Source organism: Melitaea cinxia, chromosome 2 (assembly GCF_905220565.1).
Source record: "Melitaea cinxia chromosome 2, ilMelCinx1.1, whole genome shotgun sequence".
Classification (NCBI taxonomy): Eukaryota; Metazoa; Arthropoda; class Insecta; order Lepidoptera; family Nymphalidae; genus Melitaea; species Melitaea cinxia.
In genome coordinates, this window is record NC_059395.1 from 11,763,878 (window position 1) to 11,789,894 (window position 26,017).

The 26,017-nt window shown below is 34.3% G+C and overlaps 1 protein-coding gene across 1 annotated transcript; it reads left to right on the forward strand.

Annotated features, from left to right (window-relative positions):
- The first annotated feature begins 10,953 nt into the window (after positions 1 to 10,953).
- On the forward strand, positions 10,954 to 24,808 carry LOC123664988 (transmembrane protein 43 homolog). Its single transcript, XM_045599354.1, has 7 exons — positions 10,954 to 11,058; positions 11,182 to 11,408; positions 19,450 to 19,643; positions 21,361 to 21,536; positions 23,506 to 23,734; positions 24,045 to 24,150; positions 24,493 to 24,808. Exons 1-7 carry the CDS (start codon positions 10,954 to 10,956, stop codon positions 24,614 to 24,616), a joined length of 1,161 nt encoding a protein of 386 aa, XP_045455310.1. The 3' UTR covers positions 24,617 to 24,808.
- Positions 24,809 to 26,017: the final 1,209 nt, after the last annotated feature.

Sequence of the window (26,017 nt, forward strand, 5' to 3'; positions counted from 1 at the left end):
CCCACAAGAAATAGTGTCATTTTCTCAAATCATTTCAATACCTCTGACTTTCAAGTGTGGAACTGGCAAGATTAATAATGAAAAAATATACCGGCACAAGCATTTCTTTCTTAATGAAAAAAGAAAACCCACAAAAATCTATTAATGTGTAAATATAACCATATTTATAGAAAACGAATCCTGTTTAAAAACCAGTAATAGATACAACTGTCACTGGTTTTTAAAATGATGTAAGTCAATTAGTTTATTTTTGACATAATAATTATTGTAGTACGTAATAAATAAAGTCTATCTTTATGATAACACCTTCTTTGTATCGCTTTAAAAAGCTAATTAGAATGAAGTTCCTTACGGCAGGCTTGTCATTTGGCTGGGCGACCGAACTGAAAAAAATGTGATAGAATAGAATATACTTTATTGCACACCACTCGGAAAAAAAATAACATAAAACAGTTATTTATACATAGAGATAGTAATGTACAAAGGTGGTCTTATCGCTTAGTAGCAATCTCTTCCAGACAACCTTTAGAAATAGGATAATATGAATTGAAAAGGTAGCAGCGCAATTATCTGTATAATTTGTAAATTCAACATTATGCATGCAAACATGATGCATTTTTGTTCCCTACTCAAATGTGATACTAAAGCCGGCTGGATCGATTTTGACGGGACTTTCACTGGCAGATAGCGGATGTAATAGGGATTAACTACTTTTGGAACGAAGTTCCTTACGGCAGGCTTGACATTTGTCTGGGCGACCGAACTGAAAAAAATATGATACTAAAGCCGTAAGAAAAATATATAACGGAAGTGACGTAATATCAGTCACACGACTGTATAATATGACGTTTGTAAAACTAAAATATTACTAGTAAACTTTTTTAAATTACTTATGTAATTTTATACTGTCGACAAAAATAAATAAAGGCACATGTTTTTTTTATTTCACTTAATAGTTTGAATTATTATTATTATTATTTTGTTTGATTTATTTTATTTTACGGTATTTGTTATTTTCAAAAATACTAAATTTCCTAAATACTTTTATGTACTTAATTAAAAACCAATCAACAAAATTAAAAAAAAAATCAAAAACTAGAAAATATATATAAAATTCAAACACTTTTTTAAAAATTGTCTTGCTTCTTTACTATCCGAAGGAACTTCGTTCCTACCTGGTGTCCCATGACACCATATAATTTTTTTTCCTTAACCGAGTACTTGAATTTATCGATAATGCGTATCGACAGTTGTACAACCACGGCTGTAAGCACTTCTCAGTGTAGTTGTCATTATACTGTGATGACACAAAATGTATCCATGTGTGTAAAGTTGTAACATTTTTGAACAAGCAAAAAGATTATTAGTAATGCACTTCATTCGATTTTATAATACTGCTTGTATTGCAATTCAAAACTAGATAGCGAGTTAGCGACTCCAGAAGTCAATAGAGACTAAATGGAAAAAAAATAGTTACTTATATTCTGTAGGAATTGCCTTTAAAGTTTGTTTGTGTTACTTGTTCATTTCTATTACTAAATAAAATAAAATATATACAAAGTGCACTACCTACTCTGATCAAAACCGTCAAATCCATTAAAAATGAGCTTTTGGATTTGAAAACGTCTTGTGAATTCAACAGCGTGAAGATAGATGAGTTTGAAAACAAATTAACACGGGTCGAAGTCATGTCTTCGGAACTGCAGGGTATCAATGATCGCCTCAATTCCACCACGAAGGATGTAACGGTTCTCATGCAGGACAAAATCAGGAAGGAACAATGGGCGAGGCTGAACAATGTTGAAATTAAAGGCGTCCTAATTAAAAAAGTCGAAAATCTGTTTTCCATGTTGAAGAACCTCTCGAAGGAGTTCATGGCCGCTGCAAGACTTAAAAAAACTATCACGGGCAGTGATCTAGGATTTGGTGATTCTGCGCTTAAGATTTTTTGTAAATGACCACCTAACAGCTGAAAACAAGAAAAAGAAAGAAAAAGAACTGCTAAAGAAAAAAACGTGTCTTATGTATGGGTGAAACATTCGAAGATTCATGTACGTAAAAATGACACTTCTCCAGTATATATAATTGGTAAAGAATCCGATTTGAATAGAATTTTGTAATCAATTTTATACACTGTTTTAAATTATTAATCACAAATTTAATTTTATCCATGTTAATTATATTTATTGCAGAAAGTTTGATAAGCGTTGTCTTGCCCGATCGAGGTGTCCGGCTCCTTTGTTCGCTGTTATCGCTTGAGTCATTTGTATTGTTTAGCTCTGCTTTCCTCCTTGCGTACGTGCATTGTTACATAAGCATCACTCTTCGCACCTATGCGCGATTGATGTTTTTCCTGTGTACCTTCTTTTATTGTTTGTTATTAGTTGTTTATGAATTTAATTTTAGACTTAATTTGCCTATTATAGCTTTTAGTTTTTTGTATCTTGATCTAATCAATGCTTATTGCTTAATTTATAATAAATGCTTAGAAATACTAGTGGAAACATTTGGTGTGACTATTTTAGTAAATCACTGTATTCAAATATACATTATTCATAACAAATATTTGAATTATAGAAGTATATATTATACAAATATACACTATATTCATACTTATGGGAGCTTTCCAGTGTGAAATTTTCAAAACATCGGATTTTTTTTTTTGCTTTATCGAATAGTATACACTCTTCCAAATATTCCCTGAAAGTTTCATGCCAAAATTCAGATTATTTCGGTTTCTGTACAGCATTTCTTGGAAGAAGGCAACGGAGCGATACAGCTGCCGCGTCGGCCAGACGGGCAGACGCGACCGTTATTTCTATTGTCTCGTTCCTACCTGCTCGTGTACCTTCCAACGTGCGTCCGCTTCGTCTTTCAGTTCGGTTTTGACATTCAAAATGGATAGATCTACGGAAGAGAAACGTACGTGGCAGGATAGTAAAGGCTCGAGAAGCGGACATCCGCGAAATGAACGAAAAAGATCCGCGGGTTTCAAGGGAACAAATCGACACGATATCGAAACGGATCTAACGTTTGCGAGCACTTCGGCAGCAAAAATCTTGAAAAAGAGTCCAGAATTTGAAGTCCGAATCGATCAAACGTTAAGCTATGTGATTTTGGAGTTCTTTTTGGTTTTCGGCGCTCTTCGGGAACTGTTGAAGTGCAAAAAGTGTAATAGCGACGTGAAGTTTTTTAAAAAATCGATTCGCGGATTGGGCATTAAAATTTGTGTTCAGTGTTCGTGTCCAGATCCGGCCGAAATAGATTCTTGTCCTTTGATAAAAAATGCTTATGAAATCAATCGTCGTTTCTGCTTTGCCACGCGAATGGTCGGCATCGGCATAAATGGCATTAGAAATTTTATCGCCTTGATGGATTTAACTGCAAACTTCAACAATAACACCTATTATGGAATCGTGAAAATCACGCAGATTGCAGCGAAATCAATATACGAGGCCGTCGTGAAAAAAGCAGGTACCGAAAAGAAGGAAAAAACTTTGGAAGCAGAAAATCGGGGCGATATTCTGACGGTGTCCGGTGATGGATCGTGGTCGAAACGCGGTTTCACGTCGCGCATGGGTATCGTGTCCGTGATTGGAAAATATACCAATAAAGTTTTGGATGTTGCTGTCAAATCAAGCCTCTGCAAGGCTTGTGCATTCTGGAAAGGACAAGAGGGAACACCCGAGTACGAGGCGTGCTTTGAGACACATGAATCCGAATGCAACGTCAATCACGAAGGCAGCGCGGGAAAAATGGAAGTCGACGGTATAATCGAAATATTCAAGAGATCAGAAGAATTGCACAACGCGAAATACGGTTTCTATATAGGGGACGGCGATACAAAAACATTCAAGATGTTATTAGAAGCCAAGCCGTACGGTGACGATTTGACAGTAAAAAAAAAGGAATGCGTTTTGCACGTGAAAAAGCGAGTATATAAAAGGGGAAACGAAGCAAGAAAAAGGTTAGTTCAACTAAAAAAGGTCAAAAAGCAAATGGAAGACAAAGCAATGGAGAGTGAACCGAAAAAAAAGGATCTCGTTCGAGTACTCCGAAAACTAAAAAAAAATCAAACAAAAAAAATTACTGTTGAATCGAAAAGAGCGCAATTGACGTTAAAATTATTGACAAATCTCTCCGAATATTATGGCTTGGCAGTTCGTCGAAATCCCAATTCCGTGGAAAATATGAGGAAAGCCATATGGGCTATATTTTATCACAAAAGCTCAACTGATGAAAATCCTCAGCATGAGTATTGCCTTCCGGGAGAAGATTCGTGGTGCGAATGGCGAGACCGAGGCCACAGGAAAGGAGTACACCCATCCACCAGCACTCGACGAAGATGTACAACAAGTTTTAAAGCCGATTTACGATGATCTAACAACGGAGGATCTCTTAGAACGATGTACGGGCGCGAACACTCAAAACAATAACGAGAGCTTCAATCACTGTGTGTGGCAACTAGCCCCAAAGTACGTATTCTGTGGCAAGTAGATAGTAGAAATCGCTACGCAGTGTGCTGTGTGCACCTTCAATGAAGGTTACGACCCAATTTCAAAAATTTTGGAGACTATGGGATGCACGATAGGGCCGAGCGCCACAGATTTCGCCGCTAAGTACAAGAATGCGCGCATCACCCAAGCAAACCGTCGGGCGTCCCTGGATAGCAAAGAGGCGAGGACAGCTCGTCGGACTGAACAATCCATTGAGCACGATCTTTTCGAAGAAGCAGAAGGGATATTGTATGGACCTGGCATCGCTGATTGACCGTAAGTAAACGATTTACCTAAAATTTCCTCACTTGAAACTTTGAACGCGTTTTTCTCGAAACAGCATTTTTCAAAACGGTGTCCAACTTGGAGGGCAGAGTTTTAAAGCTATCGAGTTGAATTTCTTACACAATATTGTTAACGTCATTGTTTATCGTGCTATGGAAGCTTTTTTTTTTGATATCTTCCTATTTTTTTGTAAAAAAAAAATTGCCAAAAAAATGCTCAAATCGATACTTTTTGTTCAACCGGCGCCATTTTTGCAAAAAAAAGCCTCCATAGCACGAAAGCCAATTATATACCGATCAATAATCTTTTTGTGTTTTTTGTTTCAGATCAAAATTGTGACCCCCAACGTGTACACCACATCCAAGTGCATTCTCTGCAACAATTATTTCATCATTTTTATAGATATTAATTAATAAATAAATCGATCTTTAAAAAATTGTTTTGTATTCTTCAATACCCAATTAATATACAAAAAAAAAACCAGACCGGTTAGATTATTTTTTCTTTAAAAAAAAAAAACGCGAAAAACAGCGATTTTTCGGCCTGTCACACTGGAAAGTTCCCTTATATTATTATGTTGACCGCTTTGTTTTTTTTTTTTTATATTATTTTAACTTAAAATGATGGACATTAGTATTTATTACCAGAACGCTCGGGACTTCGTACTAAGACAATTGAGTTCTATCGTAATGTTTGTGCTAGTACCTTCGATGTTATAGTTATCGTTACTCGACATTATATACGACACGGAGTTATTTGATGCGCGTTATGTAGTTTTTCGCCGCGACCGTGATTATTCGGCTACGGGATTGACCAGGGGTGGTGGGGTCTTAATTGCGGTGTGCCGTGATTTCAAGGTGATTCCAAAAGTTAACTACCATTCGTCTGCGGAAGACTTGTGGTTGACCGTAAGTTTATTTAGTGAAAATAAAACTAAAAAAAAAAATTGTCTAGATATCTACTTATGTGTCTTATATTTATGTAAGGAGAATTTGGGATTATCTTTTTTACAACAATTGCAATATTTGCTAACGCCTTTAAATAACGTTGTTATTTCTAATCCTCTAAGTAAATTTATGGGTTGTCTGGAAGAAATGGCTAATTAGCCATAAGTCCGCCCATTGTACTTCACTGTCTGTAACTATCTTTATGCTTTGTTTGTAATATATTTGTGGTGTACAATAAAGTATAAAATAAATAAAAATAAATTTATTATTGTAGGTGACTTTAATTTAAGTAATATTAAATGGACGCCTAGCCCAACCTCTGATAAATCGTTCGAGCCGAGTAATCACAGTTCGCCCAATGAGATACTTCTTGTACATGAAATGTGTTCGTTAAATTTGCGTCAATATACTGGTAACTATAATCATTTTGGTAAGATTCTTGACCTTGTTTTATCTAATATCATTTTTCATGTCACTGATTTTAATGGAGACCCCTTAGTACCTATTGACAAACACCATGGCGCTCTAGTTCTCAATATTCCTAATCTCCAAATTTCATCTTTAAGCCCAGCACCTAGAAAGAAAATTCTATTTAATCGTGGTGACTATTCAGCGATTAACAGGGAACAAAGTACCATAGATGGGGTTGCTGAATTTTCGTCTCGGAACCTAGAAGAATGTATCACTTTCTTCTACAACATTGTAAATACTCTAATCGATAAGTATATTCCTTCCAAAATAGCAACTTGTAGTGCGTACCCATTATGGTACACTGCACCGTTGAAAAAAACAAATAAATGAAAAGCAAAAGCACCAGCGTAAGTTTAAAATTTACGAGAACCAAAGTGATCTAATCTCGTTCAAAATACTACGTGAAAGATTTAAATCCCTAGAAAAGACTTGCTATAGTTCGCGTCATGTAAAAAGAACGCTGAAAGAAACTGGAGGGGGTGCGTTTGCGCATGGGTATACTCGCGCACAAAAGTACTACTGTTTTATTTTTTAATTAGGCTTTCACTCGCGGCTTCGTATAATGGTTATTGGTAGGTACATTAAAAAATACTAGAAATAACAGTGCGAATAATTCGGACTAAATAAGTATAATAATTATCACTTTACAAAATTACAATTTTTTTAAACAAAAGCAATAACAAATTTTTTAGTGGAGTGAGTGGCACATTAGTATACGTACTTGTAAATGGAGTTTTACAAGTACGTATACTAATGTGTTATGAAAGTGAGTGATAAATTCGGAAAAAACGTGAATTACCATTGACAGTGGTTTGTTTTTCAAATAAGACTGTTCCAAAAAATGGACAGTACGAAAAAGTTTTTTCAAGAGTTGGCAACACTGTAAATCGCCTTTGCGCATTTTGACAACCAGCGTTCTTTTCACGTGACGAGAATTATAAATTATAAATAATTTTTCTCACTTCTTTATGTAAAACTATTTCGTAATTTAAAACTTTTGTGCGCGATAATATTTTGAGTCGACGTCGAACTGTCCAACCAATAGCACACCGGCAAGCATGCGACACGTGATAAACACTCCCGTCCCCTATCCCATACCACCAAATAGACCGATAAATCGCTTCTGCGCAGCTTTAAGGCCAGCGTTCTTTTTACATGACGTGAACTATACCAAAATTATATAATAATGTTGAAAATTCAATCAAAGTTAATCCGAAAAGTTATTGGTCTCATATAAAAAATAGAAACAAGTCCATGCAGATACGTAATGTGCTTCGATATAATGGACAAGAGATTAACAATGGTAAGACAACGTTGTAACGCTTTTTCCGATTTTTTCATGTCGTCCTTCCTTCATGCGGGAAGTGGATCTCATCGAGTGTCTCGGGAAGCTTCTAATTGCACTTCTTACATCTCGTCTATCACAGTAGATGAGAAGATTATAGATGATATATTGAAATGTTTTGATCCTGGTAAGTCAGCAGGGCCCGATAATTTACCATCCCGCTTTCTAATCAATTGCTCTGCATTAATTTCAAAACCTATTACATTATTATTTAAGCTTTCTCTTTCTTAATGCCGTGTCCCCGATATATGGAAACGAGCACTCTTGTCCATAAAAAAGGTTCCAAGTCTGAGGTATCCAATTACAGACCTGTTTCTAAATTATGTATTATTGCAAAGGTTTTTGAGAAATTGATATATGGACAGACTTACTCGGCTTTTTTTTTTTTATTTTACTAGGTCGGCATACAAGCGTACGGCTCACCTGATGGTAAGAGCTTACCGTAGCCTATAGACACCTACAACACCAGAAGCATAGCAAGCGCGTTGCCGACCCAATCTCCAATCCCCCCCAGGAGCTCTGGTCACTTTATTCACCAACAGGAACACAATACTGCTTGAAACCAGTATTATTTTGCTGTGATCTTCTGTAAGGTCGAGGTACTACCCCAGTTGGGCTGCTCCAGATTTTGAGCAAGAAATTCCTGCTGTGCCCTACCTCAGTTAATCCTCTACTATTATATATCTATAATTACCTCTTTATGTCACTCCATCAGTCTTTCACAGCACAGCTTTATTAAGGGACGCTCAACGGTGTCTAATCTGATCTTACTCGATGACTACATTACTAATGCTATGGATGATGGCTGACAGGTGGACGTAGTTTATACCGATCCTTTTGGATAAGCTGGAAATGATCGGTATCCATTGTGACTTGTTGCGTTGGTTTGCTTCATATGTCGACAATCGTTGTCAGGCAGTAGTTATTAATAATTATATCTCTAGTTGGGTTGAAATCCCTAGTGGCGTGCCACAAGGCGCACTACTTGGCCCACTACTGTTCATTATCTTCGTGAACGACATTAAGAAGTGCTTAAAAACATCTAAACTTCTTTACTTTGCTGACGACATGAAGATCTTCACAAGGATACGCACATACGCTGACACCATCTTGTTGCAGGAAGATCTAAATCTACTCCAATCGTTTTGTCTTAAAAATAAACTCGAGCTGAATCCAGAAAAATGAACAATAATGTCATTTAGTCGTAGAGTCAACACAATATCGTACGAATACTCACTCCAACAAAGGGATCTTCTGCGAGTGCGTTCTATGCATGATCTTGGTGTTACGCACGACTCCAAACTTCTGTTTCACAAAAATATTGACGGTATAGTGTCCAAAGCATCTAAAGCTCTGGGATTTTTAATTCGAAAGATATTATATTGTTCACTGGTCCACAGTAGCTTGGAATATGCCTCACAGGAGTCCGAGGTATTCTGTTTATATCGACAGGATCAAAAACATTCAAAAAAGATTTTTAAAATACTTGTGTTACCGTACTGGAGAAACATATAAGTCCGACCATACGATCAGGTTTGTCGGAAGCACCATCTATTACCGTTAACATATCGTCGCAAAATAGCCGACAATACATTATTGATTAAAATCGTTTCTAATGGTGTTAATTGCCCCAATCTTCTGTCTCTGTTACAGTTTGATGTTCCTACTGGTAATCTAAGAAATTTTAAACCTATACATGTGCCTTTGGCAAAAGGCAATTATAGGCAGAATTCATTTTTACTAAGAGCTGGTAAACACTTCAATGACATGTGTATGACTATTGATTTCAATCTGTTCAATGTAAGTCATATCTCTGCTATAACACGGACGTGGAGCACGAAGAATTTTGTACATTGACCCCTCATCTTTGGTCTTTGTCGCTCGCGTATAAACATATTGCCGTTGCGCTCACACAGGTGTAGTGACAGCCGTATTCACAGTTTGTTAACCTTTTTACTTTTTTTTACCAAATTTAAGTCACAAGATTCCTTGTTTTTCATTTTTAATTTAAGTCACAAGTTAACAATACTTATATTCAATGCGAATGTGTGTTTAGTGGTGTCTTTTTTCACACGGCAACAGATCTAAGATTTTTTTTGCATATACAAAGTATAGCCACCAAATTGTACACATAGTAATATACACTCACTTTTATTTATATATAATGTATATATACTTATAACTTATATATAAGTTATTTTCTATGATTAAACAAAAAATATTTTATTCTGACTAGACCGATCCACGGACAGACAGCGTAGATTTAGTGTAGTGTGCAAACAACGAGTTCTAAGACATTCCAAATTCTAAACTCTACCGATTAAAAATCAATAAGATCATTGAAAAAAATTCATTTATCAATATTTTCAAACTCCTATATCTTTTTATGTATACAATATTTTAAATTGCTCAAAGTGTTAAAAAAACTGCTCAAGTTGCATTTATAATTGCTCAAGTATAGTTTGAAACAGATCCACTTGCCTTAATTTTTAAATAAATATAAATAGTTTGAAAAAATAAAATAATGATATTTGTAAAAAAAAAAAAAAATACTAATCGATAGATTTTCAGTAGCTCAATTCAACTACGTTGTCCTTTTAAATTGCTCACCTTAAACTATTTAATTAAAAATCAATAAAGACGTTGAAAAAAATCCATTTATCAATATTTTCAAACTCCTATAAACTCATAGTATTTGCGTACAAAATCGTATGGGCATATTCGAAAACAAAGATGCACCTATAGTACTTATAGCCATCTCTTTTTATCCTACGCGTAAGCGTATCTGAATATTGTAATGATTAGTATTAGTAATCTGTTACGTTATTAGGTAGGTAAAACGCTTATGCGTCGGTCGTTGTGTCAAGTTTTTAATAAAACTGCGTACGTAAAATAATCGTTACATTCGTATCGACGAAACTACGTTCATGTTATTAGCTTCGTAACTAGTTACTGAAACCGATTACGTTAAATAACGCCTAACGCTATAATCGTCTATATTTACTGTACTCTGTGGTACGTAGTAACTAATCTTAATCTGTGTCTGTGGTTTCTGTAAGTATTACTATGCTCTGTGGTCTGTGGCCTAACCTCAGATATCTATGCTCCATGCCTCAGATTAATAAACAAAAAATAAAATATGTAAAATTGTAAATAAATTTCTATATGTAAAATTGTAAATACATTTCGCCAATATTTTGTATTTTTAGTGTTACAAATTAATTAAAAATTAGGTACTCGATGTGATTGTAAAATGTAGGAATGTAGTAAAACAGTGAAATAATTCGGCGCCTACTAAAGAGGAAATAAGTGACGAAAGTATGTACGAATAAATAAATTTATCGCGAGTTATAAATTATTTGAGTATCTTGAACTGTTGTACATTTTAAAATATATTCTATGTTTTTAGATGAGCTGGGCAGCGGTAGTTAATCATTTTAAGCAAACTTGGCTTACTACATTGCTAAGTTTAGTTTTATTTTCTGGAGTTACTTATTTTTTAATATGGGCTGAGGTAAATTATAATATGGCCTAGGAAATATTATAATAATACAATAAATTGTGTCTTAGTAGTTGATTTAAAAGTTTAATGAATTTTAGCAATACTTAATAATGATTTCAACTTTATAATTTTTAGTGCCACACCATTCAAAGTAATCTTGTACTAGATGAGCTGGTATTTGCTGCAGAAAGTATTGATGTTCACACCAATGACGAAGCAGAGAGATATGAAGGACGAGTGGTGCACATAATAGGGCCTCTTAGAATACTCGAACCTATCTCAGAGCCTGATTATAACATCCATGTACAAGCTGTAAAGTTGAGGAAGAGAGTTCAGATGTATCAATGGATTGAAGAAACTACGTAAGTAACTTACTAAAAATCTTTATCCTAAAGTCGCTGTTAATTTGTATCTGATAAGACTTCTATAGAATTTTTGCATAATTCTCATTTTATTATAAAAATAATGTAGATTTATAATAAAAATGAGTAAAAAAACTGTCTCGAATTGAAAAAAAACTGCCATCAATTGACTAATCTAAATCAAATTCAAATGAGACCATATGACAAGGACCATCTTTCAATTAAAAATAAGAAGTAATGGTTATGAGGGAGCATTAGAAACTGTACAGCCAAATTGAGAACTTGCTCTTATTTTTTAAGTCGGTTAATAAAGTTGTTTCCTATATTTTATGTTATATATTATTCCTATCTAATATAATGTGTACTGTTAAGGAACGTCTCACATTTTCATTGCGGTGCAACTCTATAACGATTCACATCGTGTAATCCATGCTTAATTTATCGGTTATCGGTGTGAAGTTATCTATATAAACTGTGAGTGCAATAGACAATCAGTGATGTGACAGAACGTTGGGTATATAAGACAGTGATTTGACATGTAAACCCTCTTTCCCTTACTTCTTCTCGTCGTGCGAAGTGTTTGCGTAATCTTGTAATTTGCAATACAGAATTGTTTAATTTCTCATATCTTTCATTTTTCAACCACTTCAACGAACAAGGAACTAGTAAATACAAGCAGCAAAGCAATGCAAGAAACATTTGGCGCCCGAACAGGGACAAAATCAACATCAACCCAGGATCATCGGAACACATGGCCGACATCTTGGACCGAGCAGTGACGCGGCTAAAGCCTCACCTCGCAACCATGATAAGATAAGTGCCCAAACCATGATCCCCAACCCTAATCCTAATCAATCCTAATCGATCCTAACCTTTTTCCAAATTATTTTTCCTTATTTTTAACAATCATGATTACCGATCCTAAATCCTAATCCATCCTAATCTCCTAAATGTATATTTCCTTTTTTCATATTTCCATTTATATTTCAAAATTAGCATTCTGCTATTGCAAATTTACAATTATTTTTGGTTTAATTTCTTAATTGCCGTACTACATTAAACAAACATGTGTTCTTATATTCAATTTTCTTGTTCGAATTTCTTCATTTAATACAAATTTACAATAATATTTTTCAACTTAACCTCTAAATTTCTTTCATCAATGCATTAAAATTAATATTTCACAATAACTTTTTATTCCAAATTTCTTTCATTAAGACATTAAATTTAATATTTTATAACAGTAGTTTTTTAATTTACTTGCATATTATTTTCCAAATTTACTTTAAATTAAATTTAATGTTTTATATTACTAGTTTAACCGCTTCAGATTTTTATTTCAAGGTGTGTCACACCTAATACAAATGTTTTCCATACATTATTACAAATGTTTATTCAATACTTCATTCAATTCAATTACATTTAACTTTTCTAAATTCCATTACTTAGTACAAATTAAACTTAATATTTTATTATATTAGATTTCGAGTCAACAGCATCAAATTTTTTATTTTTTTTTTAATAACATTAACTTAACAACATAATTCAATTCATTTCAAAATTAATTCAATTCTAAAGGCAATATTGAGCCTCAATCCTATTTATTGTGCGATGCTTAGACGATTCGGCCGACTATTTCAGCGTTGCGGTACGTGAGGCGCACCACGTGGTTGGGGCTTCGGCCATCTTGTCTTGCCGCTCCGCGCCGGTCTTCTATGTGTCGTCGATTGAGGAGCTTCAGCTAAGACATTTGCATCATTCCTTTTTATTTTCTTTCTTTTTGAGGTGTCTTGTAATTAATTAACTTAAATTCAATAGTAGTTTATATTATTCCAGTTCATATTCAAACAATTTTAGTATTAATCCAGTTCAAATTCAAATAACTTTAGTATTAATCCAGTTCATATTCAAACAATTTTAGTATTAATCCAGTTCATATTCATATACAAATACAAATAACTTTAATATTATTCATATACAAATAATTTTAGTATTATTCTAGTTCATACAGTTTTCTATTTTCAATAATTACATTTTTTCTAAAATATTTTCTATCTATATTTTTCACAATGTCTGAACCTTCAGTATCAACTATGAACAAAGAATCCGGGATAAAGGTTTTAATTGTAAAGCGCAGTTCCATAAAGGGACAAATTACTAAATTCAAAAACTATTTAGACAAGATTACAAGGCAATCTCAACTGACGGGTATCGAAGTCGCTGAGCTTTCACTGAAACTCAGTCGCTTTGAGAATCTGTCCGCTAAATATGATGAGCTGCAAACTCAAATTGAACTAATAAATGCTGACAATTTAGACGAAGAGCTCGATGAGCGTGAACGCATTGAGCAAGATTTCATATTATGTACCGCGATGGCAAAAAATATCATTGAAGAACAAAATGAATTAAAGAATTTAGAACAGGATAAGAGACGCCGTGAGTCCTTATTCCAAGATGCTCAATGTGGTCGCGATCATAATAATGAAAATTGTATAACCTTGCCGCAAATACAAATTGCAAAGTTTGATGGTTCGTTCTTCCGTTGGTTAGAATTTCGAGATACTTTTAATAATTTAGTTCACAACAATAGTCGCATTTCATTAATTCAAAAATTTCATTATTTAATTTCTTATTTGGAAGGCGATGCGGCTCGGGTAATTTCAAACATCGAGGTTTCCGCAGCCAACTATAATAGCGCTTATCAGTTACTTTATGAACGTTACAATAATAAAAGATTACTTGTAAATTATCACATCAAATCATTATTCAATATTGAAAAAATAAACCGCGAATCGGACACTTCATTACGCTCTTTAGTCGATCATGTTTCAAAAAATTTACGTGCTTTAGCTAACCTAGGTCAGCCTACTGATCACTGGGACACGTTAATTATATATTTGGTTTCATCTAAACTCGATACGCAAACACTTGTCAAATGGGAAGAGCTACGCAATAGTTTAGGTGAAATCCCTAGTTTATCCGAATTCAATAAATTTTTGATTGATAGGGCTTATGTTCTTGAATGTACGCGTCACAATAGGAATGATCAAGGTTCTAGTTTTCATAATAACATTTCAACAAATAATAATAGTAAAATGCAACATTCAAGGCCTGTCAATTATCATCATAATCATTATAATCATCACATTAAGCGTGATCGACCTATTTCAAATTCATTTATTACTACTAATCAAAACGACAATAGCACTTTGTCTAAGTGTGTTGTCTGCAATCAAAATCATAGGATTTATGATTGCCAATTATTCAAATCAAAGTCCAGAAAGGACAAACTAAACGATGTTTCGAAGTACAAATTATGTATTAATTGTTTAAGGCAGGGTCACTCTTTAGTCGAATGTCGATTAGGGCCATGCAAAATGTGTAAGAAACGACACAATACTCTATTGCATCCAGTTGACGCACCAAAGGTCAATAGTGCCTCTGGCGAGGTCTCTGAAACTGTAGTAAACTTTTCAGACAAAAATTCAAATCAAGTTTTATTGTCTACTGCCCAAGTATACATTTTGAATCCAATCACTAAAGAGCCTCTTAAAGTACGGGCCTTGTTGGATTCAGGCAGTCAGTCGTCCTTCATCACAAAATCTCTTCAACAAAAACTTTCAATCAATTCAAATCCAATTTCTATTAACGTCATTGGTATCGGTCACTCAGATAACCAAATCAAAGAAAGCTGTGTGATCCAATTAAAATCCATTCACAATAATTATAAGACTAAATTAAATTGTCTTGTGCTTAGTAGGCTGACTGGGAATCTGCCTAAGGCACCTATAAACATACAACAATTAAACATACCATCGCACTTGCATTTAGCTGACCCCGATTTCAATCAGCCAGCTCCTATTGATATTCTCATAGGAGCCGATCTCTTCTGGCGACTCATGAAAAACGACCGTATTTCTTTAGGTGCAAACAAGCCTATACTACAATATTCCAGTTTCGGTTGGTTGATTGGTGGTCCTATTTCTTATCAAGCTAAACAAGTAGTGTGCAATCATTCAGTTATCAATGACAACCTCCCAAATGAAAGCAAGGTCGACAATTTATTAACAAAATTTTGGGAGCTAGAGGAGCTTCCCCAAAAAACAATTTTAAGTGAAGCAGAATTAGCCTGTGAGAACCATTTTCGGTCTCACACTTCACGGCTTCCTTCTGGCAGGTTTAGTGTCAGGCTTCCACTACGCGATTCACCTGATTGTCTAGGTGACACATACAATTTGGCAAAAAGGCGATTGTTTAATCTAGAAAAACGTTTTAGAAAAAATATTTCATTGAAAACTCAATACATACAATTCATGAAAGAATACCAAAGTTTAGGCCATCTGTCGGAAGCTACAGTTGCTTTACCAGATCCCTCTTATTTTTTATGCCATCATGCTGTCTTTAAAACATCCAGCGAATCTACTAAACTTAGGGTCGTATTTGATGGTTCCGCTTCTTCTTCTTCTGGTTTCTCAATTAATGATTTGCTAATGATTGGACCTAACATACAGGATTCTCTTTTCTCCATACTAATTCGAGCTAGAACATACAAATACCTGTTGACCGGAGATATCGAGAAGATGTATCGCCAAATAGAGGTCAATCCAGACGACAGAAATTTACAGCTGATTTTATGGAGAGAGGATGAGTCTTTACCAATCAAAACAATGCAGCTAAATACTGTCACTTACGGTACCGCAAGTGCCAGCTATTTAAGCACGCGATGTCTATGGCAGATAGGAGATGAATGCGACGATAGTCTTATCAAAAACATTATACAAAAGGATTTTTATGTCGATGACCTCATAACTGGTTCTAATGATATCGAAGAGCTAAATTATATTCAAAATTCAATTGCACAAGAATTAAATAAGGGTTGTTTTAAATTACGTAAATACAAAAGTAATCTGTGTTCTATTTTTGAGAATTGTAATCTAAATTTGCAAGAAAATTTTATGTTAAGTGAGGCTTCAAGTACTCTAGGCTTAGGTTGGAATCCAAATAATGACATGTTAAATTTTCCAATCAATATTCCTCCTTCAAGAAATACCATTACAAAGAGAAGCATCATGTCGGATGCATTTAAAATTTTTGACCCACTTGGTTTATTAAGCCCATACATCATGCAGCCAAAACTTATGTTACAAAAATTATGGAAGCTTAAATCCGATTGGGATCAACCAGTACCAATAGACATTGAAAACGCTTGGAGAGATTTTTCTAAGGATTTGCTATCAATTTCTAATTTTCAAATTCCTAGATTCGTTCTTATTGAGTCACCACAAATTATTGATATTCATTGTTTTAGTGATGCTTCATTGGTTGGCTATGGTGCTTGTGTCTATACTAGGGTTATGTCTTCAAATAATCGCATTGAAGTGAAGCTTCTGTGTTCAAAATCAAAGGTAGCCCCCTTAAAGCCTGTTTCAATTCCTCGATTGGAACTATGCGCCGCTTTACTTTCAAGTCGTTTAGGCAAGGCTGTTCTAAATTCTGTTAGATTCACTCCTAATTCTGTCACTTATTGGTCTGATTCTAGTGTTGTTCTGGGATGGCTCAGTAGTGACTCAACTAGGCTAAAAACCTTTGTGGCTAATAGAGTAGGGGAAATTCAGGAAAATACCAAATTATCTTCATGGCGCTATGTACCAACCGATCAGAATCCTGCTGATTTAATCTCACGAGCTACTACTTTGATTCAGTTGCAGAATTCAGATTTGTGGTGGCACGGACCAGCATTCTTGACAGAAGATCAGAATGAGTGGCCCGTATTAAAATCTTGTGACAACATCAATTTACCCGATGTAAAATTCACAGCCACAGTAGTGATCTCAGAGCCTATTATTGATTTTGAGCGGTTTTCTAACTTCAACAGATTACAAAGAACAATGGCATACGTCATTCGGTTTATAAACAATTTAAAAAATCGCAAGAATAGGCTCTCTGGTATATTAACTGTCGATGAACTAAATGAAGCTTTTAAATCATTATGTTTAATAGCTCAGCAACAAAGTTTTTCTGTAGAATACAAAATCTTACGTAATAATAAACAATTAAATTCTAAATCTAAAATTTTAAATTTATCACCTTATATTGATGAGGATAAGTTATTGCGAGTTGGCGGACGTCTAGATACTTCTAACTATTCCTATGATAAAATTCATCCAATACTTTTAGATTCATCACATCATTTGTGTAAATTATTATTCAGATATGAACATATTCGTAATATGCATGCCGGTCCTCAACTGCTGCTGGCTACAATTAGGCAAACAGTTTGGCCAATTAGGGGTAGACTATTAGCACGTTCTACCGTTCGTAATTGTGTGCGTTGTCGACGAGTGCAGGGTAATACATTGTTGCCAAAAATGGGGAAATTGCCTTCACAACGCATTACTCCTGACTTCCCTTTCAAGTCCGTTGGAACTGACATGGCCGGACCATTCTATATTGTAAATCGTAAAGGCCGCGGGGCCAGGTTAATGAAATGCTATCTTTGTTTATTTATTTGCCTTCGTTTTAAATGTTTACACTTAGAGGCCGTTAGTGACCTCTCTAAAGATGCCTTCATCATGACTTTGCATAGATTTGTTTCGCGCCGCGGTAAACCAGCTGAGATCTATTCTGATAACGGACGCAATTTTGTAGGAGCGGCAAGGGAGCTCAGTAAATTCACCGATACACAAAACATCGCGTTAACTGAATTTACAGCTCAGCAAAACATCAAATTTAACTTCACTCCATCTTACTCTCCTCACTTCGGCGGCATATGGGAGGCCGGTGTGAAATCGGCAAAGTATCATATCAAACGAGTCATGGGAAATTCACATTTAACTTTTGAAGAAATTCTAACTTTGTTTGCACAAGTGGAGGCTATTTTGAATAGTCGTCCCTTGTGCCCATTATCCACTTCCCCTGACGATTTCCTTTTCCTTTCCCCAGGGCACTTCTTGATCGGAAGACCACTAAATGCTCTGCCGGCTCGCGCCTTGGAGAATGAAAAGGAACCGCAATTGAAACGCTACGCACGACTCGAGCAAATCAGACAACATTTCTGGCTGAGGTGGCAAAAGGAGTACATCTGCGAACTACAAATACGTACAAAATGGAAAACAAACAAGGCTAAACTAAAGGTTGGAGACTTGGTGCTCATAAGTGAAGATTCCCTGCCACCGTTATGCTGGAGTACCGGACGAGTAACCAGGCTATATCCAGGGCCAGATGGGATTCCTCGTGTTGCTGATGTTCAGACCACGGTGGGTTGTTATCGCCGTCCTCTGGTTCGCCTCTGCCCGTTACTCGACGATGAAGACACAGAGTTGAAGAATCTGGATTCTTCAACGGGGGGAGTATGTTAAGGAACGTCTCACATTTTCATTGCGGTGCAACTCTATAACGATTCACATCGTGTAATCCATGCTTAATTTATCGGTTATCGGTGTGAAGTTATCTATATAAACTGTGAGTGCAATAGACAATCAGTGATGTGACAGAACGTTGGGTATATAAGACAGTGATTTGACATGTAAACCCTCTTTCCCTTACTTCTTCTCGTCGTGCGAAGTGTTTGCGTAATCTTGTAATTTGCAATACAGAATTGTTTAATTTCTCATATCTTTCATTTTTCAACCACTTCAACGAACAAGGAACTAGTAAATACAAGCAGCAAAGCAATGCAAGAAACATGTACTATTATATTATGATCAATTATTACACAGTAAAGAAAACCGGACAATAATTTATCAAAAAACTGTTACATCCAAATTAGTATATAAGTATTGCAGATCAAATATAATATTTGTGTACTAATTACACAACTATTTACCAATTTATGATAACTAGTGGTCGCCCAGTGGTCGAAATTCATCCATAATTAATTTGAATTATAAGTTTGAACATATATGTAGTTATTAGCTATTATGTTTAACATTCAGTAAAGAAAATATTAATCTAGTTTACAATTTGATTGATGCATGTGTCTCATGGTAGTGTGTGTAATATTTTTTTATTGATTAAATGTATTTTATATATATAACAACAGTGAAACAGATAATTTTTTGAGTGAACCAGCTGAAGAATCTCAAAAGACGTACTGGTATCATAAAGACTGGCGAGACTATGTAGTCGACTCTGCATTGTTCTACATAAGACCTGGTCATCATAACCCAACATCAATGCCTTTGTTCAGTGAGACGCATATAGCAGAGAATGTAAAGATCGGTTGGATGCATTTAGGTAAGTAGTAAATAATAGTAGAATTTGGTGTTATTAGAATTTCGTGTTACCATACTTATAATAAATACTACATAATATACATATAGATAGAGGCAATTGAAATAAAAAAATTTATGTATAAATATTTATATATAGTGAAGTATATATTTTTTAGACTATACATTAGGTCATTTTAAAGTTAATCCAGGTATAAATCAATAAATAGATAAAGGAATATTTGTATCCTTTTTTATTTTTTATTTTGTTCATTACTATTTAATTATTCGCTCGTGGAGGTGGTACATTATTCTCACATAATTGTGTTTGCTCGCAAACGAAAAAAAAACCGACTTCAATTACATCGACGAGTAATACAACGTAGATCGACGAAAAAACAGTCAAGTAACAACGCATTATCAAAGATTACTCAAAAAGTAGTTATCAGATCTCGATGAAATTTAAATGTGACCACATGATAAACATCGGCTTTCGATTAAATTAAAAATCATTAAAATCGGTACACCTAATAAAAAGTTATTGCGGATTTTCAAGAAGTTCCCTCGATTTCTCTGAGATCCCATTATCAGATCGTGGTTTCCTTATCATAGTACTAAACTAGGGATATCTTCTTTCCAACAAAAAAAGAATTATCAAAATCGGTACACCTAGTAAAAAGTTATTGCGGATTTTCAAGAGTTTCCCTCGATTTCTCTAGGATCCCATCATCAGATCCTGGTTTCCTTATCATGGTACTAAACTTGGGATATCTCCTTTCTAACAAAAAAAGAATTATCAAAATCGGTGCATCCAGTAGAAAGTTATGCGGTATAATACAATGTAGGTCGACGAAAAAAGCGTCAAGTAAAAACGCATTATTAGATATAGCTCGAAAAGTAGTTGTTAGATCTCAAATAAATTTAAATGGGACCAATTGGCACACACCACCTTTCGATTAAAAGAAAATTTATCGAAATCGCTCCACCCAGTAAAAAGTTCTGATGTAACATACATAAAAAAAAAAAAAAAAAAAAAAATACAGTCGAATTGAGAACCTCCTCCTTTTTTGGAAGTCGGTTAAAAATGAAAAGTATGGGAAAAGTTTACTCTTTTCTTTTTTAAATATAAATATGGAGGTTTTATTAACCGACTTCAATAGATATATATATATATATTTTTTATGTATGTTCAGGGATAACTTCGTCGTTTATGAACCGATTTTGATAATTCTTTTTTTGTTGGAAAGGAGATATCCTAAGTGTGGTACCATAATAAGGAAACTAGGATCTTATGATGGGATCCCTTAGAAATCGAGGAGATCTCACGAAAAACCGCATAAGTTTTTACTGGTTGTATCGATTTTGATGATTTTTAAGTTAATCGAAAGCTGATGTTAATGATGTGGCCACATTTAAATTTCATCGAAATCTGATTACAACTTTTGGAGTAATCTTTGATAATACGTATTTACTTGAGTATTTCTTCGTCTACCTACGTTGTACTTGTCGATGTTATTGAAGTCGGTTTTTTGTTTTGTTTGCCAGCAAACACAATTATTTAATTTTAATGACTTTTCCTTTTCTTTTTGGTTTGCTTTTAATAAATTAGGTTATATAATATCAGGCAACAACCATTCTGATTTGGTCGTACGTGTAGTCGCCTAAAACACCGATGGTTTGTGGGTTCAATTCCCACTCGAAATGGATAATTTGTATTTGCACAAATATTTCTTTATTTTCAGGCTTAGATGTAAAACGAAAAGTAAATGACTATTATGAAATATGGTCAGATTCGAGACCAGACAGAAGTGACATCAAGTTACACTCAGGTTTCTACTACCATGGGAACAGTGCTTTGGAACATGAAATAGGTGATCTTCGAATTCATTTCTCTTTTGCGGGACGAGAGGATGACATTGTAAGTCTTGAATCGTGACCCTAGGCTTTATCTCCAAATATATTTAAATATATGTACCTGTTATTATTACAATGTATCCTCTTCTCCGTGTTCTAACGGTTTCTTTTATCAAGTAACTTTTATTTTGCTTATTATATCATTATAATCCTAGCCACATGATAAAAATGTTAACAAATTTAAAAAACATTTTTAAGATGTCCTGAGATCAGCATGCTTATCAATATACCCTAGCTTTATTATCAATAATATAAATATAATATATGTATGAAAATCCTTAATATAAATATTAAAATTGTTTATCAGTTTGCAAATAAACTTTACTTCAATAGACTAGCGCTTTTAACCCTTACTTGTTATTTCTGTCATATAAGATATGATTTTTTGATTCAACGCTTATACATCGCACTAACAACATCGGCTTCTCAATAAAAATTGTGCAAAAATAGAATCTTGAGCCAAGCACCACAGTAGGTGTGCCAAGTAATTTTCGGAAGTGCTAAGACTAGTTATTAGGCTTCTAGGATTCTTAAGTTGCGGTGAAGTACCGATGCATGTTTAAACAAAAAAAAAAATATAGAATAACAAAAGCACGGGCATAATAAGACTGTGGATATATCACTTAAATTAAAAAAAAAGAAAACCCTTGTTGTATTTTAAGAAGTAAAGTTGCTAATGAAGTTGCGAAGTAAGTGTGCTAGTCGAATTTAATTTAGATCAATTATGGCTATATAGCATTTTGATATATAGAGTGGTTTGTTGTTAATAATAGTCTTAGGTTTCCCATAATCGGGACTACACAATTAAAATCATGAAGCATACTTTATTAAACAACCAGCTAACGTGACGAAGTTCGTATCGCTTTATTTATTATTTTCATGAATTATATTCCTTAATATCCTTACTAATATTATAAATTCGAAAGTAACCTGTCTGTCTGTCTGTCGCGCTCTCACGCCAAAACTACTGAAGCGACTGAAATGAAATTTGGTAAACAGATAGTCTAGAGCACGAAAAAGGACATAGGCTACTTTTTAATGCGAAAAAAGGGGTGTAAGGGGTTGAAAGGTTAGGATGAAAAGTTGTATGGAAGTGTCGTCAGTTATAGAGCTAGAAGCTTTTAACCTATTTTTTAGGCTGTTGATTCGATATAAATAAATATTCCAAGTTTGTAAAAGTTTTACCCACAAAGGTGTAAAATAACAATTAGGCATAGAGGATGAAAGATTGTATGGCAATATGTAAGGTTTATGTGAATGTTTTATAAGTTTGCGACAAGAGACAAAAACTATTAGAGCTATTCTGATGTCCAAAATAAACCAAAAGATATATCCAAATAATGTGGTCCTAAGTCGTCACTACAGTTAATAATAATATACTCGTATATATCGAAATAAAATACAACCTATATTTCAAATTGGACAAAGATGACATTTGTGCAAAATTTCATTAAAATCGATCCAGTAAAATTTAAAATTCTCGTGTCATAATGTTAATTACCATACTCCTCCGAAATGGCTGGACCGATTTTTACGAAATTTTGTGTGCATATTGGGTAGGTCTGAGAATCGGCCAACATCTATTTTTCATATCTCTAAGTTACAAGGGGGATAATAACGTATATGGCAAAACAACGTTTGGGGGTCAGCTAGACTAGTCTACTATAAATCTGAGGTGGCGAATGGTAGCGCGACCCCATCTCGCCCTACTCAGGCAGACGACTGCTCACACGTGGTGGTAAAAATTGTACTATAAGTGTGAATGTAAGTTTGTTTGTTACGCTTTCACGCGTAAACTACTTAACCGATCATCATGAAATTTTGTACACATATTCTTGGAGGTATTAGAAGTAAAGTAGGATACTAAAAAAAAAAAACTGCGAGCTAAGCCGCGAGGAAAATGTAGTACAAATATACACATATAGATTTTAAAATTTCCGATCTCTAAATTAAATCGTTTTGATAATTTCCAGTACACAGCCGTTGGTGTTGTGGAACGAGGTGTTCTCCAGCCCTACAGTCCGAAGAACTTCCCAACAGCTGATCCATTGTCACTCATGAGGAAAGGTTCATATAGTTTGAAACAGTTGTATGATCTAGAGAAACATCATGCAAACACTCACACTTGGAAGTACAGATTGTTGGGTTTGATACAAGTGTTTGCATCGGCAATGACGTTACATCCTGAATGGCTGACAATGTGTAAGTAGTTTAATAGATATTTTGATCTAAAAAGGTACTCTTGTATTATAAATCATATTCTTTTAATAGATCGATATTGTCCTACTAGTACCTAAGCTAATAAGCAATGCAGTAATATTTTGTTTTTATGTTTTTATGTAAATGTATTTAATTCATGAGGGATTATTTTTGCAGTAAAAATAACGAAAAGCGAAAACGACTTAGTCTATCTGAACTGTTCTTATAAAAATTTTATTTACAAACAAACTTAAGTTTTTAATGTTTTTTAAGATGAAATATCTTTTCAATATATATATTTTTTTAATTTCAGTTATGCAATGTGAATGGATATCAAATAATTTGAGACGCTGTACAAGAATTTGGATTAATTTCATTCTTTCCTTTTCATACACATTATTCGTTATTTCCCTGCCATGGTAAGATTTATGAATATGTAGCATGAATCATCAATCATTCATCTAGTCTAGTCTCTTGACTACTCCATTGGCTGTGTGCACTTTCTGCTCCAAGGATTATGGATTCAATACCCGTCCTGGGTCTAGTTCTAATATTGTTTCTTACTGTATTTATTTGTATGTATTATTTATGTGTATCGATTTATATTGTATCATCGAAAAAAAAAAAAATGTAGCAAAATCAGGCGGCTGTTAGTTATTAGACAAGCATTAAGTTGCTTATATTAACTGAACAGAAAATATGACCGTGTGTGCATGTTATATTTATTTGTCGTGTTATAAAGTGCTTTGTATGCTTTACAGGTTCTTATACAAACCGTCTTTCGGAGTGATGGTGCTGGGTGTAGGGCTGCTACCAATATTACACTACTCGAATATACTTACACGGGACCAGCCCGCACGGTATTTCCGATGGGAGGATCGTTAAGGTTTATAATAATGAAAGCAAACTTTTTATCGTTGATTAGAAAAAAAATTAAACGAGACGTTTCCAGTGTCACTTACTAATAGTGATATTAAGATTGTAATTGCTAAAAAAATTAAAAATGTACGTGACTATAAATGATGTCATTTCTAAAATGTTTTCATTTTAAATTATAAAATAGGTATTTCAAACTGTCTACTGCGTATTAATTCACTGACTGTTTTAAGTAATTGGTTCATAACTGGTGAATATATCGTTTGTAAAAATTATCAGTGAAAAAGATAAACAAAAAATGGACCCACATATGGTGTGCGTGTGACCATGTAGCATGACATATCGGTAACTTATATTAGTAATTTTAACGATAAATGTGGTAAATATAATAACCGCTCTGGTGTAGTGTTGCGTGTAGACGCCTAAAACATTATTTCTTTACGGTTTGGATGTCTGTCGTTGTGTTCTCCCCACCGTGCCTTGGCGATGGCACGTTAAGCCATCGGTGTCGGTTATCATAAATACCTGATAGCGATCATTACTCATAGTAGGGAATATATCCTTCAACCCGAAGTGGAACAGCGTGTTAAGCTCCAATCCTTCTACATGGATAAAGAAGCCTAAGCCCAGCCGTGGGATGTAACATGCTGAATGGCTCTTATCATGGTAAATAATCCGTTTTTTTTTTGTCTTAATAATAGCGCATATATTCAATAAGTAAATATAATTCCATAGTGACAATGTTAGTGTATCAAATGCGTTGAACAATAGAAGTGTAGTACTTATTAACAATTTAAAACTCTGCGTTTTATAACCTAAGTTACAATATATATACTATTCGTAGTCATGGTATAAGTAAATACTTAAATAAATAAGGAACTTTCTTTTAAAAGGTTTGTTCATTAATTTAGTTTTTCTTAAAACAATGTAACTTGTATCTGTCTATATCTTCTCTTTTTTCACGTAGCATTTCTCTTTTCTCGTTTATCTCATTGTAAATTCATAATAATATATTAAAGTACACTTCAAATATATTAGTTGGTTCGAATGTAAGCGCAAACCACAAAAATAGACATCGTCGGAATGAAAAGAAATGTAAGAGCTGTATTCGTTGTTGGTCTAAATGGCTCAAACTTATTAAAATTTGTCTTGGATTTCTCATATAGTCATTGGTTACTGTCCGCCATTTGTATATTTGCATTATAAAAAATAGTGACTTATCCTTTTCACTTAAAATTAGCTTAGACACGTCCATAGACCAACTACATTGCTTAAAAAATAAATTAGAATGCCAGTCTGAAGGGTTTACTTCAACTAGTCAATTTGGTCAACTGGTCGAACACAAAAATAGATATAAAGGGAGGAGAGAAGAATATAAATAGGTATAAGTTAAAGCGCAGTTTAAACCGC